Here is a 16,388-nt window from a genome sequence, read left to right as displayed (position 1 = left end):
GCGTACTGATCCAACAGTTGGGACCCCCTTTTCCCAGCATAGAGAATCACATTTGAATATTGCCATTAGAATTATATTTTTGTTATTTTTAAGATATCCCGTAAATCTTGTTTCCAGGAATTCCCTGTCTTGCTATCCTAACTACTATTAATCAGTTTACCAGGGTTTTGGACTTTAACATTTTTTGTGTCGATTGGATTTTTTCCAAGATACTACGCTGTACAATATATCCTTATTCGTTTTCAAAGTATTACCAAAAGATACTCATTTCATGGACAGGGGTTTAAGACAGTTCTTTACTGTGCTCTGAAGAATCTCATAAGGCAAATGCTTGATAAGGTATTTTTGCTTTACCTTCTCTGACACTGATTTGTGGTAGAAGGTAAACACATGTTTTAGCTGATGCATTTTTTAGTTTGAAGACAATAGCCAAAGCTTGGCTGTTTACTAACTTTGTTTGCCAACCAATGATGAATTTAGACATGAAAACATGAAAAGTGTTTAGCAAAATGGCGAGTAAAGTTTTGTCATTTGTTTTCAAATTAAGTGCTTCATAATACTTTTTAAAGACAATTCTAAACATCACAGATCGTGGTGGTTAGTCAGGCACCAATTAGAGCAGTCATTATCCCACAGGTAGATGCTCTCTAAAAGCCAACAGGACTTTAGAATCTTGAAACACTTTCAAACAGCAACTGACATTTTAAGTACCCTTAATGACCCAGACCAAAATATAAATGTCTTAATACGCAGATACATTTGTTCATTTTATAATGGCATTCCTCCACAGCCGTCATTATCTGTAGGTAATTGACCAGCTTGGGACACCTAACCGATACTCAGCTGACCACCATCTTCATGTAGTTGCACGACTTACATACTGTATGAACCAGTCATAATGCACCATAAACTGTTTTTTTTTTTTTTTTTGGCAAGGGAAAGAAATACCAAGCATTTCAAGGAATGAAAAGCAAGTGCTTCAAAATTAAACCATTTTATAAAGCAATACCATTTGCATCATTTCATCTTTTTGTCATTCTTGAGCAATTTACTCTAAAATACACCTTTTTCGTTTGCTAAAGAAACTGACAACTGAGAAAATTGATCCCTTTTATATAATAGTTTCTAAACACGACCATTTAGAATGTGACCGAGTTCCTGAAACCAAAATTTAAACAGCAGAAAAGGAATAGTGCTCATAACAGTACAGTAGTTTCTACCAAAGAAACAGTTTTCTAACATTTCTATGTAATACTGCCGTCTCCTTTTACAACCATTCACATAACTATTCTATAGTGTTGCCACCTGTCTCCTTCAATGGCTGAGCAACATTTTGTTTAATCTTTTTCAGTGGGCTCATGCTTTTCAAAAGTATTTGGAAAAAATGCCATTTATTTCACATTTTGAGAAATACAGCATTGACATTAATGCAGAACAATTGAAAAGGTAAACATTATGGATGCACCACAATATTTTCTTTCACATGTTAGTTTAAAACATATTTGTAAACTTCATTTTAACTGGAATTTTTATTTTGAAAAGATTTATGAGGCTGTTCATTTCTAAACTCACCATGTATTTCATGTTAGTCACGGGTGTAGTGTAAAAATATGTAAGTTGAAGGCCTTTAAAACCATTTGAAGACCACACAGACACTGTTTTGTTACAGCATCCCACCCGTGTCTCAACTTTTTGTACTAAAGATGCCATGGTGAAGAGGACATCTGCAAACCTTTTTAAACAATCTTGTAAAGCACATAACATGTTTAAGACTATCTTTGAACAAAACTGGTCACATAGAATACAAGTTAAGGTTCACTGAAATTGGAACAGCCATATGAGGACCGCATGTGCGGCTTACCTCCATGTCTTTAACAAACTATTGAGTAGTGTCCTCTAGCAGTAGTATGTGTTACTATGATTCATTGTGAATTGAAAACTATTTGGGTGTCCATTTATTGGCCCAGCCCTTTGGCTTAAACACAGGAAAACATGGACAATACCTTACATTCAGGAATAGAATAAACTTGATGAGTATTACATCAAACAACTATGTATTAACTAAATTATTCAGATAATGTGCAATTTACTGGCACAGTAATGCTTTAAAATGCAGACCAATTTTATATAATTGAAACCTGAGGTATAACTAATTGTAAATGCCTACGATTCTACAACTGGTTCTAGTATAGGCATAAATGTAATATGTACTTGTGCAAAAAAAATGTTACATGTGTATTTTTTCACATATTTATTTGTTAGAAATGTTAACTAAATGTTGACTTACCAAGTGTAAACTAAATATTTAAATTCACTGATTTATTTGTTAGAAACCCAGGTTTAACATGTCAGCTAAATGTTCACTTGCTAAGTGTAAAAAAAAAAAAAGATTTCTAGACTGATTTTAAATGTTGAATTTGTGATACGCGTATGTATTTAGCTAAATCTGGACTTTTTAATGTGGGGGGCGCGACAAAATGTATGCTAAAAAAAGGGGGATGGCATTTAAAAACTTTGTGCAACACTGGTTTAGAGGATTTACAATTATTCAGAGCATACTATAATTAAGACAACAAATTTGAACTAATTTCCTGCACTCTTTCTACAGCTGCATCGTAGAATGTTCTTTTTCTTAAGTAATACTGATATTCAATTAATTACGCTTTGTTTCAGTATAAAACATTTTCATGCCTTAAAGTTTTGAATTGTGGGTTACATTTATGCTTCTGGTATGATGTGTGCTAGAATTCTCTTTCCAGTTACTGCTGTTGACACATTCCTGTAAAATGGTGGATCTCTGTCCTTTCTAAAATAATTTCCATAAACAACAGTATCTTTAAGGTAGTATCTTCTGGCTCTGTAATGGTACTGGAGCAAGAATATAAGGGTAGAGCCTTGGTTACTGGGATTAGACGAACAGGCAGCGAGAAAGTACTTGGAAAAAGATGGTATGTGCTCAATGTGAAGAGACACATGCTTTTATCGTCTGCTGGCTAGCATTCAACACTGATATGAGATCTGGTAAGAACAGGGGAATACAACAGGAGAAACATGATCCATTGGTAATATAGCCAGAAACCTGTGGAAAACAATGCTTAGCTGCTAGCACTGAGATCAATTGTGCATTAATAATTTACTGTACAGTATGCCTTTTTCGAATATTCTCAGCAGCTGTCCAGGGTTATGTCTTGTTGTTTTTTTATGCGTATGCAATTAAATCATATGCTATCCAACCTAAATAATTAGTTTAGGGTTCCCCTTGATCCTCCGCTTTGTGAAATCTCTACTTTGTTCTTCAAACCACAAATTGACAGTTTAGACTGCAATCCACACGACATAATATGAGTTTTCACTTCTTGTAAGCTTGGATGAATATCAAGATTGAATTTGGGATTCCTTCGTGTAGGTCAGGGCTCCCAATGCAGTGGTGAACTACATTTGAGTCCATTACCGACAACACTGTTAGTGCTGCAAGATCTCTTGGCGTTTTAGGAAGATTATGTTCTGCTGGTTACACTCACTCTTGACAGCTGTGTTCAACAAGCAGTGGACACCATAACCCAGCTTCCGATTGATCAGCACTGTCCATATTTTTTACAACAGATTGAAAAAAAAACAAAAAACAGTTCAGGTAATGCCTCAATCGGCTTGAGGCCTGGCCTCTCTTCACAGCCATCGCAATGGAAAACAGCCTGTTGTCATTCAACATTTGGAATGAGGGATTCTTCTGACCTTTTTTATTTATTTAACAGATGATAATAACAAGTCAAGCTTCTACCCTGTTTTATTGTCTGGTAGGCATTGGAACAACTTTAATATTTTTTTTTTTTTTTTTTTAATATAAAAGTTGCCTCAAGTTAAATTGCCCACTGCACAACAAGCTGGTTTGCCCATTGAGTCCCACCTAATTATCTTTCTTGGTAACAGCAGATGTCAACATTGATGCAGTGGTTGTGATTCTGACATCTGTCAACATGTTTGCAAATACGGAGAAGGGGAGGATGTTTGAGGTTATCAACATCTGATCAGCACCATAAAAATGTTGACCTTTGTTGCCACCATGAATCTAGAGTGCATGAAGTTTGTGCTTAAGTTTAAGACCCTTTCCCAGGTCTAGCAAATACACTTCCCAGATTTAATTTATAATACAATATCTGGTAAAATTAAGTGTGCATGATGAATTGATATACAAGTAAAAAAAAAAATACTTTTGTGTCCTTGAAGATTTTTTGTGTTGCCTTGCTCTTCAAATCTCATTCTACATCTCCTCTGTTATGATAATAGGGCTATAAATGGCTAACAGTCCTGTTAGATGGTTTTTGGTGGTACTTGAGAATTAGAGCTTGTGTCACCTGCAACACTGACTTGACACTGTAATACATTTCAGTTGTACGAGGCACCTGACCGCAGATGACAGATTTTGCTGGCAGTGTTGTTTTAGCTTTTTAAGGCCTGCCGCTCGCAAGGAGAACAATTAAGAGTGTCAGTTTTGGGGCTCCCGAGTGGCGCATCCAGTAAAGGCGCTCCACATGGAGTGCAGGATGCGCTCTAAAGTCTGGACGTCGCGAGTTCGAGTCCAGGCTATTTCACAGCCGACCGTGGTTGGGAGCTCCCACGGGGAGGCGCACAATTGGCCGAGCATCGCCCGGGGGGAGGGAGGGTTAGGTCAGCCACGGTGTCATCGGCTCACCGCGCACCAGCGACCCCTGTAGTCTGGCCAGGCGCCTGCGGGCTTGCCTGTAAAACTGCCCGAGAGCTGTGTTGTCCTCCAACGCTGTAGCTCTGAGGTGGCTGCATGGTGAGTCTGCAGTGTGAAAAAAAGTGGTCGGCTGACGGCACACGCTTCGGAGGACAGTGTGTGTTCGTTTTCGCCCTCCCGAGTCAGCGCAGGGGTGGTTGCGGTGAGCTGAGCTTAAAAAATAATTGGCCATTTCAAATTGGGGAGAAAATAATAAAAATAATTGGCAACGACTAAATTTACAAAAAAGAAAAAAAAGTGTCAGTTTCAACAAAAAATAAAAACAAAGAGAAAAAGGAAACAATTCGTTCACAACAGGACACAACGCCGCAGAGGATAACCTGCCTTCAAAGATTTTTGCCTCGAGTATTATAATAGTGAAAATGGTTGACTTCAAAGGACAGTGCTGCAGCAACTTGAGCAGCTTTCCTGCTATTCTTGTTTGCTGGTTCATGGTTGCTATATGTAGCCCATATCCTGTCCCATGTAGTCTCAGGTGGTTAGCCTTTGTTTATATAGCTGAAGCTGCTGCTTGAAAAATTCTCTCCCCATTTCCAGTCTGTGTGTCAGGCCTGATGAACTTGTTAGCAGTGCAACGATATTCCTGAATAATGGACGGGGGCTTCTCACGATCCTTTGACATTCGACATGATTATGTAATCTGTGTACTCAGGTCACAGGACAAGGTTAATAGGTTGGGAGGTAGTCTCAATTTGTAAAATGTTTGCCCCACCAACTTTTCTTTCTACAAAGGAGAAATTAATTCTGAATGCATTTCTTAAGAGGTTTAACCTCAGAAGGTTATAAATTGTAAATGTTAATTATTAAGGATGTGAGAAAAAAAAGGAAAAAATGAACAGTATAGGCAACTTAATTTACTGTAGTGTGTCCTAATTACACTCTGTAGGTCTGGAATCTGCAGGGGCCCACTGAGTAAGCAATTGTGAGTATTTTCTGCATAAAAAAAAAAAAAACATGAAATGGGCCAGACATTAAACATTTTCTTTACACTGGTAATTAAGTCCTAATCAATCTTTTTTTAAATTTTTTTTTTTATATAAATTTAGTAGTTGCCAATTAATTTTTACCCCTTTTTTTCTCCCAATTTGAAATGACCTATTGTATTTAGGCTCAGCCCACCACTACCACCCCTGACTTGGGAGCGGCGAAGACGAACACACGCTGTCCTCTGAAGCATGTGCCGTCAGCCGACCGCTTCTTTTCCTCTGCAGGCCCGCCATGCAGCCAGCCCGGAGCTACAGCGTCGGAGGACAACGCAGCTCTGGGCAGCTTACAGGCAAGCCTGCAGGCGCCCGGCCAGATTACAGGGGTCGCTGGTGCGCGGTGAGCCGAAGACACCCTGGCCGACCTATTCTATATTTGCGTAATGGAGCAAGTGACCAGTGCAAACTGCATTAAGTAAGGCAAACATAGCATGTATATGCTCAGAAGCCCATTAACCAGTGGTGGTAATTAGTGCAGGACTCAATTAATTCAATATATTTGGTCCCCTGATTGAATTTAAACCAGTTGTTATTATTATTATTATTATTATTATTATTTATTTCTTAGCAGACGCCCTTATCCAGGGCGACTTACAACTGTTACAAGATATCACATTATTTTTACAAACAATTACCCATTTATACAGTTGGGTTTTTACTGGAGCAATCTAGGTAAAGTACCTTGCTCAAGGGTACAACAGCAGTGTCCCCGACCAGGGATTGAACCCACAACCCTCCGGTCAAGAGTCCAGAGCCCTAACCACTACTCCACACTGCTGCCCACAAAGCATAAACCAGTATAGTGCACACTCCACTGTAGACTGAGAAGCAGGGGGACATTAAGGATAGGCAGACCATTTAAAAAAAAAAAAGGGTGTTTTTTTTTTTAATACATGCTATTAAAAAAAAAAAAAAAAAAGACGATTTTACTCCCAAAAGTATTGATCTCTACTCAGGTTGCAGGAAATTGTAGCTATGTAATTGTTCTCAACACATTTATGCCAGTTTTATACAGCTATATGTAGGGGCCACTATGTAGATAATGTGTCATGGTTCCTGGTGTGTTTCAAATTTTGATTTTTTTAAACTAAGTAATGTGTGAATGCAGGTTGTGTTTCTACAAGTGTGCACTGCCCTCAGTCCTGCCAGCCTGTTTCACGTGCAGAGTGACACATGTTCAATTGTTTGGCCTTGTGGGAGGGTGCGGGTATTCACTGACACGGGAGACAGAAATGGTAGTTGACAACACCACACAGGTGCTCAGTTTTATTATTTTCTTTTGGTACTCTGGTGAGGTGTACCGATTTCGTTGAGCCCGTAGAGGGCGCTTGTGGTCCGTGGTCTGGCTACCAGCTATGGTATCCAGAACCAACGGGGAATACCACGGCAGGGTACTCAGCTGCAGTCCCGCACTCGCAGGTGCTCACAAATTATAACAAACGAAAAAGGCAAAAAGAAACAGGGAAAATAAAGCACAGTAAGGAAAAACTACAAAATAAATGTGCTGCACTTCGCAGCGTGAATCTCCCCAGTCGCCGCTACCCGTACGACCCGGGACTCCGTCCTACACTCTGCTGTCTCACTATAACAAATACTGGGGCTGCCCAATGATCCCGCACTTTCCCCTTTCTTTCTTTAAAATTATTTTCTTTGATTTTCTTTCCGGGCGTTTGTTATCCTCCCGTCTGTTGGTAGGCAAAGCGAGACCGCCTTGCTCGCTGTTCCAGTTTAAAGGGGCAGATCTGAGGAAACAACAGAGTGTTACTTTATAGGTTAGCAATCCCATTAAAGTCCGCCTCCCAGCCACTCAGAGAGGGGAAAAGCACACACCCCCTCTTCCCCACCTCTCCGTGTCACCGCCATGACTGGCAGGCAGACCCAACGGGACTGCCGCCCCCTTCCTGCAGCATCGCGCATGCGTCAGACGGCCAGTCCAGGTCTCTCCCTGTTACATATCCTCCCCCCCAGAATGGCACCACCGGTCCATTCGAAATCCTACACCCCCATGCCTTCCCGAGAGAAAAAATCAGCATTTAGATGGAGCTTACCTGCTCGGTGGACAACCCTGAAGGCATAGGGCTGCAGGGCCAAGTACCACCGCGTGATTCTGGCATTGTTATTTTTCATCCGGTGAAGCCATGCCAAGGGGGCATGATCTGTCACCAGGGTGAAGTGTCGCCCCAGGAGGTAGTACCGGAGTGACTCGACTGCCCATTTTACCGCGAGACACTCCTTCTCGATGGTACTATAGTTCTTTTCACGGGGAAGGAGCTTCCTGCTGATATACAGGACCGGGTGCTCGCTTCCCCGCACCTCCTGAGACAACACTGCCCCGAGACCTGTCTCTGACGCATCCGTCTGCAGGGTGAACCTCTTGCTGAAATCAGGACTGCATAGCACTGGCTTGCTACACAGCCTTCGCTTCAGAGCGAGAAAGGCCCTCTGGCACGGCTCCGTCCACTGAACCGTATTTGGGGCAGCCTTCCGGGTGAGGTCTGTCAAGGGAGCAGCGAGCGTGGCAAAGTTCGGAATGAACTTCCTGTAATAGCCCGCTAGTCCCAAGAAAGAGCGCACCTGGGTTTTGGTCGTAGGGACCGGCCAGTCAGCCAAGGCTTTCACCTTAGCAATCAGCGGTCTGATCTGGCCGCCCCCTACTCGATACCCCAAATACTCCGACTCACTCTTCCCAATGGCACATTTCTTTGGGTTAGCAGTGAGCCCAGCCTCCCGCAAGGATTGCAATACCGCCGCTACCTTACACAGATGACTCGGCCAATCCTCACTGTGGATAACCACGTCATCTATGTAAGCAGCGGCGTACTGCTGATGGGGCCGCAAAATGCGATCCATCATCCGCTGAAAAGTGGCTGGTGCTCCGTGCAACCCAAAGGGCATGGTCCTAAATTGGTATAACCCGAAGGGAGTCGAAAACGCCGTCCTCTCTCTGGATTCCGGGGTCAGGGGTATCTGCCAGTACCCCTTCGTTAAATCCAGTGTCGTCATAAAATGAGCCGTGCCTAGACGCTCCAGCAATTCATCTACCCGGGGCATAGGATAAGCGTCAAACCTCGATTTTTCATTAACTCGCCTAAAGTCAATACAAAATCGTGTGGACCCGTCCGGCTTATCCACTAAAACAATCGGACTGTTCCAGTCACTTTGGGACTCCTCTATTACCCCCAGTCTGAGCATTTCGTCAATTTCCGTTTTTATTACCTGTCTCTTGCGCTCAGGTATGCGGTACGGCCTCTGGCGAACTAGCGCCCCCGGCTCAGTCTCAATGTGATGGTGGGCTACTCGAGTCCGGCCCGGGACGGGAGAAAACACATCAGGAAATTCCGTCACAAGGGCCCGAGCCTGACATTTCTGTGTTGGTGTCAGATTTTCTGCAATCTGTACCGACCCTGTTTTCGCCACCACAGAAAGATCAGGTCCCAGGTCTGTGACGTCATCTGCCTGCGCCACTACCAATGCCTCCGGTTGCAGCCAGGGCTTCAAGAGGTTTATATGATAAATGTGTTTCTCTCTCCGTCGCTCCGGCTGGCAGATCTCATAGTCCACCTTCCCAACCCGGCGTGTAACCTCAAAGGGTCCTTGCCACTTAGCCAGAAGTTTCGACTCAGAACTGGGTAATAATAGAAGTACTTTATCCCCCGGCTGAAATGTGCGCAACCGGGCTCCTCGGTTGTATTGCGTCTCCTGTCTGTGCTGAGCCTGCTGCAAATTGTCATGCGCCCATTTTCCCACAGACTCAAGACGTTTGCGCAGGTCCAACACATACCGGACTGTATTAGTCGAATTGTCCTGCTGTTCCTCCCACATCTCTCGGACCAGATCGAGCACACCCCGGGGTCTTCGCCCATACAGCAGCTCGAATGGCGAAAAACCCGTGGAAGCCTGGGGTACCTCTCTGATCGCAAAGAGAAGGGGAGGAATCAGCTGGTCCCAGTAACGCACATCACTATTAATAAATCTGCGCAACATGTTCTTAAGGGTTTTATTAAAACGCTCCACAAGACCATCGGTCTGAGGATGAAACACCGAGGTCCTAATGGTCTTAATCCCCAAAAGTTTACATGTTCCGCGGATTAGTCGGGACATAAAGTTGGTGCCTTGGTCGGTTAGTATTTCTTTGGGAATCCCTACTCGGGAAAAGACCTTCACAAGCTCGTTGGCAACAGATTTGGCTGAGGCAGAGCGAAGGGGAATGGCCTCGGGATAACGCGTGGCGTAATCCAGAATGACCAATAGGTGTGTGTATCCCGCCGCACTCTTCTCCAGCGGCCCAACCAAATCCATTCCAATACGCTCAAACGGAGCTTCCACTAGGGGCAACGGCACCAGTGGGGCTCGTGGGACGGCTCTAGGACTAGCCTTCTGACACTCCCCACAACGTTCGCAAAAACGTCTGACGTCACCATCCAGCCCCATCCAGTAGAACCGTGACACAAGCCTTGCTTTAGTCTTATCCCTACCCAGATGACCAGACAAAGGAATAGCGTGAGCCAGCCGCAGTAAATCCTCCTTAAAGGGATGAGGAATCAGCAACTGGTGACGCACTTCCCCGGTCTGGGGCAATTTGTCAACACGGTACAGGAGGTCTCGAGCGATTTCAAAGTGAGGGTACGTGGCGGCGCGCCTGGGCTCGACCACCCGACCATTAACCACCGCTGCTTGGTCAAAGAGCCTGCCCAGCACGTCGTCACGCCCTTGCTCGAGTCGGAAGTCACGGGAACGAGCTAAAAAATCAGCTCCCATGGCTTCCAGCTCGGGATCAGGTCGGTCCTGAGCGGAGGCAGCCGAACCAGACCCCTGCGCTGGCTCCGCGGTCTCCCCCCCAGACTCTTCACCAATCGCCCCCACCTGAAACTTCTCAAGCCCCTTCCACTGCCAGCCCTCATTCTTAGCAGCCCGGCGCTCCCGTTTAGTTTTACGGGGTTTAAATTTATGACAAAACCACTCCGGGTCGCGAAAGGGAAAGATCTCTCCAATTACTTCCTCTTTCTTAGCCAATAGGGAGGACGGGGCCGTCAGGGCAGCCAACCAACTTTTGAATTGCCCACAGTCCCGTCCCAGAACTACCGGGACCGGCAATCGAGGGCACAACCCCACCTGCACCTGTGTCATCTGCTGGCCAATTTTCATCGTTATGCTAACCTTAGGATAAGAGCGTACATCCCCATGAATACATTTAATATGCACCCGACCCAATATTTGTTTATGCCCCGGTGAGATTAGGCTATCCTGTATTAGGGACTGACCACACCCTGAATCCAGGAGCGCCTGGGTTTGTGTACCATCCACGGTTACAGGAATAACAAAACCCGTCTGCTGGAGTGACTGAGGTAATTGAACATGCTTACCTGGTCGGCTGAGGTCACATTCCATCACGGGGCAGTCCCGCGCGATGTGGCCCACCTCCCTGCACGTCCAACACCTTGGTGGGCTGGTTTCTCGTCCCGGAGCTTCAACAAGGGGTGGAAACACTGGAGCCATCAAAGGGGCTCGACGGTAAGGTGGCCGCGCGAGACCCCGGTCCGACACCGCGGCAGCCCGTGGGTAACCCCACCCTGCCCCAGTTCCCGGGCCGGGAGCTCCCGCCGACACCCCCCGTCCAAATACCTGTCTACCCCTTCCCCCCAGTCCCTTCGCCTTCTCCGGGGCCAGTGGAGGGGGTGATACAGCAATTGTACTCCTTCCAGGCAGTCTTGCTGGCGTTGGCTCTGCTGCCTGGTACTGTTCCGCCAACTCGACCGCCCGATCTAGAGTGGCAGGTGCCTGCCGTTGCACCCACAGCCGAGGTGCCGGTGCCAAGCACTCCAGGAAGCGCTCCACCACGATCACCTCCACTATCCTGGCTTTGGTACTCGCGTCGGGGTTCAGCCAGCCCATGGCGTAATCCTTTAAACGATGCGCGATCGTTCTGGGATGCTCCTCTGCGGAGAACCGTTCCTCCCGGAACTTTCGCCGGTACCCCTCTGGGGTAGCCCCCACGCGGTTAAGGATGGCCGCTTTCAGCGCGGGGTAGTCCATCATCCTCTCAGGGGATAGCGTTCTCGCTGCTGCCTGTGCCTCTCCCGTCAGCTGGGGCAAGAGGTAGCTGGCCCATTGTGCCTGAGCCCACCCGGCCGAGGTCGCCATGGCCTCAAACACCTCCAGGTAGGCTTCGGGTTTATCCTCGGCTGTCATCTTTGTGGGTCTCTGTAACCTGGGGTCAGGACCTGCCGGTCGAGCAGCCCCCTGCACCGCAGCAGTTAGGGTCTGGCGCAGGAGGTCCATCATGGCCGCAAATTGGACGGCATCCATTCCTTCTCCTTTGGTGGGTGCACTGCTTTGTTTGGGCAGTGCCAGTGAATCCCACTTCTGACACCACGTGTGGGAGGGTGCGGGTATTCACTGACACGGGAGACAGAAATGGTAGTTGACAACACCACACAGGTGCTCAGTTTTATTATTTTCTTTTGGTACTCTGGTGAGGTGTACCGATTTCGTTGAGCCCGTAGAGGGCGCTTGTGGTCCGTGGTCTGGCTACCAGCTATGGTATCCAGAACCAACGGGGAATACCACGGCAGGGTACTCAGCTGCAGTCCCGCACTCGCAGGTGCTCACAAATTATAACAAACGAAAAAGGCAAAAAGAAACAGGGAAAATAAAGCACAGTAAGGAAAAACTACAAAATAAATGTGCTGCACTTCGCAGCGTGAATCTCCCCAGTCGCCGCTACCCGTACGACCCGGGACTCCGTCCTACACTCTGCTGTCTCACTATAACAAATACTGGGGCTGCCCAATGATCCCGCACTTTCCCCTTTCTTTCTTTAAAATTATTTTCTTTGATTTTCTTTCCGGGCGTTTGTTATCCTCCCGTCTGTTGGTAGGCAAAGCGAGACCGCCTTGCTCGCTGTTCCAGTTTAAAGGGGCAGATCTGAGGAAACAACAGAGTGTTACTTTATAGGTTAGCAATCCCATTAAAGTCCGCCTCCCAGCCACTCAGAGAGGGGAAAAGCACACACCCCCTCTTCCCCACCTCTCCGTGTCACCGCCATGACTGGCAGGCAGACCCAACGGGACTGCCGCCCCCTTCCTGCAGCATCGCGCATGCGTCAGACGGCCAGTCCAGGTCTCTCCCTGTTACAGGCCTCCACAGTTAATTGCAGGCAGTCTCTGTGATGTGAAAGTAGCACTTACTCCAGTAAATTACCTTTGTGGTGTAATTACCTCCTTGTTCAGCAGTTTGTGGTCATCTGTGGCCTCCGACCAGTCCAGTCTCCACCTCTACACCTGCACTATTAATAACCACACAGCGCCCCAGCAAAATCGCCCTCTTAATTGCTTTATCTTTGTCTGTCTCTCAACTCGGGCTTATCATCCCCATTAATTAGAGCTGTGCTTGCATTACAGGGGCCAGGAAACTGCTTGAATTGCTTCCTGTGTGGTTGAGAGTTTAGCGTTTGATAGTTCATGTAGTTACTGTACTGTCTGTGTAATGGATGGCTTTGGCTTACTGTACAGTATGGTCTGCTGAATGGTAGTATCATAATGTTAAAAGGACTACTATTCTCACATATGTACAGTAGGATACTATTAATTGTAGTTTGTTAACAGTTCTAAATAATGGCTGCATATGAATTCTAATGGATTAGCTGTTATTCCTATGGTGTTATTCTGCTTGAATTCATTATGAATGTGTCACGAAAAAAGGTTATCCGTATAACTATAACATTTATTAGAAAATAACTACACGCAAAAAAAGATATCCAGTTGTTCTACTATGAAGTAATATTGGAATTCATATGAATCTGTGACCATCATTTTCAGGTGTTACAGGTCATTTAATACAAAGTAATTAAACTTCTGTATACATTCTGGTCCAGTGGTTAAAGAAAAGGGCTTGTAACCAGGAGGTCCCCGGTTCAAATCCCACCTCAGCCACTGACTCATTGTGTGACCCTGAGCAAGTCACTTAACCTCCTTGTGCTCTGTCTTTCGGGTGAGACGTAGTTGTAAATGACTCTGCAGCTGTTGCATAGTTCACACACCCTAGTAAGTCGCCTCGGATAAAGGCGTCTGCTAAATAAACAAATAATAATAACTGTAAGGTAACGCCAGGAGGAGAGGTTTCCAACCTGTGGCTCTATTTCGGTCCATTCCATCCCATAGCCTTTTCCCAGCCAGGTCCCTAATTATTTAATTGATGCTGAGACAGGTCAATGAAATGATCAAATACTTGGACTGCAGTACACTGGAAGACCGAAAGGCAGAGTGCATCATGCAGAGTTTGATCACAGGTAGATGTTCCAACCCTGGTAAGAAATCATTTGGAGAGTTCAATTCACTGCTTCTTGCTAAACCCAAGTTGTTGTGTTTTTTTTCTTTTCTCCTTGTCATAAAAATGAAGACAAACCTTGACACTTATGCAAGCAAAGAAAAACAGTCCCAATTGCTGACATATCTTCCTGAGGCTGTCTAGTGCATAGGGTGGACAATATCACCAGCTACAGCAGATTACCTGGGACCATAAACACCAGTCCTAATTTAAAAATGCATATTCAGTTTTTGTTTTTCTCCAAATGTCCACTCCTGGTGTAATATAGTATCTGTTAATGCAGATTCTCAGCTTTGAGTACATGGATGCCATCTTTATAACTAGCCTTTGGCTCTTTTGATTATTGTAAATCAAAATGCTCGGTTGTCACAGTGCAGATTTGCTGTGGCATCACCCCAGCTTTGAAATGGTAGGTCAATTTGGGGTCTGGTCCTGAGGTTAATCATTAAATACAACAGCACTTAAAAATGTGAATTTCTTTCAGATAGACAAGGTCATGTTCTAAGTTTATATGTTTGGTTACTGCAGTTCTATTTGTGTTTATAGTATTGTTGTGCCAGCATTGCCCTGGTTACAGTACAGCAACCAAACTTAGTTTTTTATAAATCATGGAAGAATCTGACTAATTTGCTCTAAGAAATATTCTTAAGGTTTTTTTAAGTTGTTGTCAAAAAAACTAACCACAGTATATTTAAAGTTGATCTACTCTCTATAGCAAAGGATTGGTGTGGTTCTGTACATTATCACATTTATTTCCTCTTGAGCAGTAAATGCGTTACCTGTTTAAATTGGCTAGTGATAAAGACATGATTTCCAAGATGTTCTTAACAAATATTTTACTCTGCTCTAATTTAAGTTCAAATGCTGTTTTTAAGAACTGTACTGACCACGTTTACCCCAAATGACCCTGTACGCTCACAGGATAGACGATAGAGCATAACCTTGTGCATGAGAAACTCGACGACACAGGTCGGTCACACCTGGGAACCTGTTTTTCCCACCTGTGTGAGAACCGCAACCCACCGCCACAGGTTTTCTGTTCAGCTTTCCATTTTAATGAGACCATCAGTACCATCGTTTTACCTGCTCAAAACCAAAGCCGACTATCTATTCCCACTGGGAGCATGCTTTTTGTTCTCATCTCTACACATTGTTACATGTGTTGGGAGCAGTGTGTTGTGACAAGTTAACCGCCGCTGCAGTCAAGGCCCAGCTGCCTGGGGGAGGAGGGTTACGAATTTGACAAAAGCAGGGGAGACCTTGCTGTTAAATAGGCCTGTGTTTCTTGTCTGCACTGTTTCTAGCTCCGTCATCAGACTCAACACAGGGGAGCCATTATTTAACTTTTAGTCACACTGTTTTCCAACATTATTTTATTGCTCCCTCTTACAGGTTTGCCTGTTACCAATGCTGATTAATCTCCTGGTTTATGATTTTCAAAAACTACCTAGTTGCAGAATTTATATAGTGACTTCTGTCCTGTACTTTTAACTTCAAGAGAAAGAAGGTTAAGGATGCTGGTACTTGAAAGGATTTCCTTTTAACCTAATTGAACTACCATTTCTTTATTAACGCAGTATAATACTCATATTTTAACTGTACGCTCATTTCCTTTATTTATTCCCTCATTGTTCACAATACACAATTTACTTATTCCCCTTCCTAAGATCTCCCCAGTCCATCAAACCCGACCTACTTCACTCTGTACAACTAGTAAAAAAAAACATCATGTCCACTGAAAAAGTATTGCTTCATGGATATATAGAAGTTGTCTGATTGTCCAAATTCACAAGCTTTCACTTCATTGTATATTTGTAGTTCTAAAATTAGTTTTGTTATAATAAATGATAACTATATACTTAAGACAGCCTTGTGACGTAAGTAGCATTTTCACTGGTTTGTTCCGCTCTACAATTGTTTATTTGATAAACCTCTTGGCAGCTCTTTTTTATTATCATCTGTCCCCCAGGACATCATGCCCTCACTGATACTGACAGGTTGTCAGTTAAATTTAACGGTACTGCTGACTGGCCTCTATTTTTGATAAGATATCCAGTCAGAGTTTAACACTTGCAACTGTGTTTGTGTTTTGTTTTCAAACGGATTTACTTTGAAAGTTATGTATGAATGTGTTTTCATCACTAGAATGTCCTTATAGCTTTGTAAAAATATATATGTAATGAATGGTGATATACCAAAATAACAGTGAATCAATTCATATTGTATCACTGTGCATTCCGATTAACATTATTACTCTTCAGATGTTTTAAATATCAAAACTTGTGAGAAGTACAAATTTTAATACAAAGTAATTAATTAAT

The 16,388-nt window shown here is 44.3% G+C and overlaps 2 protein-coding genes across 2 annotated transcripts in view; one reads left to right on the top strand and one right to left on the bottom strand.

Moving 5' to 3' along the window:
- Positions 1-16,388, top strand: part of LOC117406085 (propionyl-CoA carboxylase alpha chain, mitochondrial-like) — a 165,846-nt gene that overhangs the window by 125,034 nt on the left and 24,424 nt on the right. The window lies entirely within an intron of this gene.
- LOC131737924 (uncharacterized) lies at positions 6,935-12,872 on the bottom strand. Its single transcript, XM_059029997.1, has 2 exons — positions 8,959-12,872; positions 6,935-7,484 (listed from the first exon to the last, which is right to left on the bottom strand). Exons 1-2 carry the CDS (start codon positions 12,046-12,048, stop codon positions 7,416-7,418), a joined length of 3,159 nt encoding a protein of 1,052 aa, XP_058885980.1. The 5' UTR covers positions 12,049-12,872; the 3' UTR covers positions 6,935-7,415.

Source organism: Acipenser ruthenus, chromosome 9 (assembly GCF_902713425.1).
Source record: "Acipenser ruthenus chromosome 9, fAciRut3.2 maternal haplotype, whole genome shotgun sequence".
Taxonomy (NCBI): domain Eukaryota; kingdom Metazoa; phylum Chordata; class Actinopteri; order Acipenseriformes; family Acipenseridae; genus Acipenser; species Acipenser ruthenus.
Note: the sequence above shows the minus strand (reverse complement) of the source record. Positions and strands in the feature narration are given on the sequence as shown.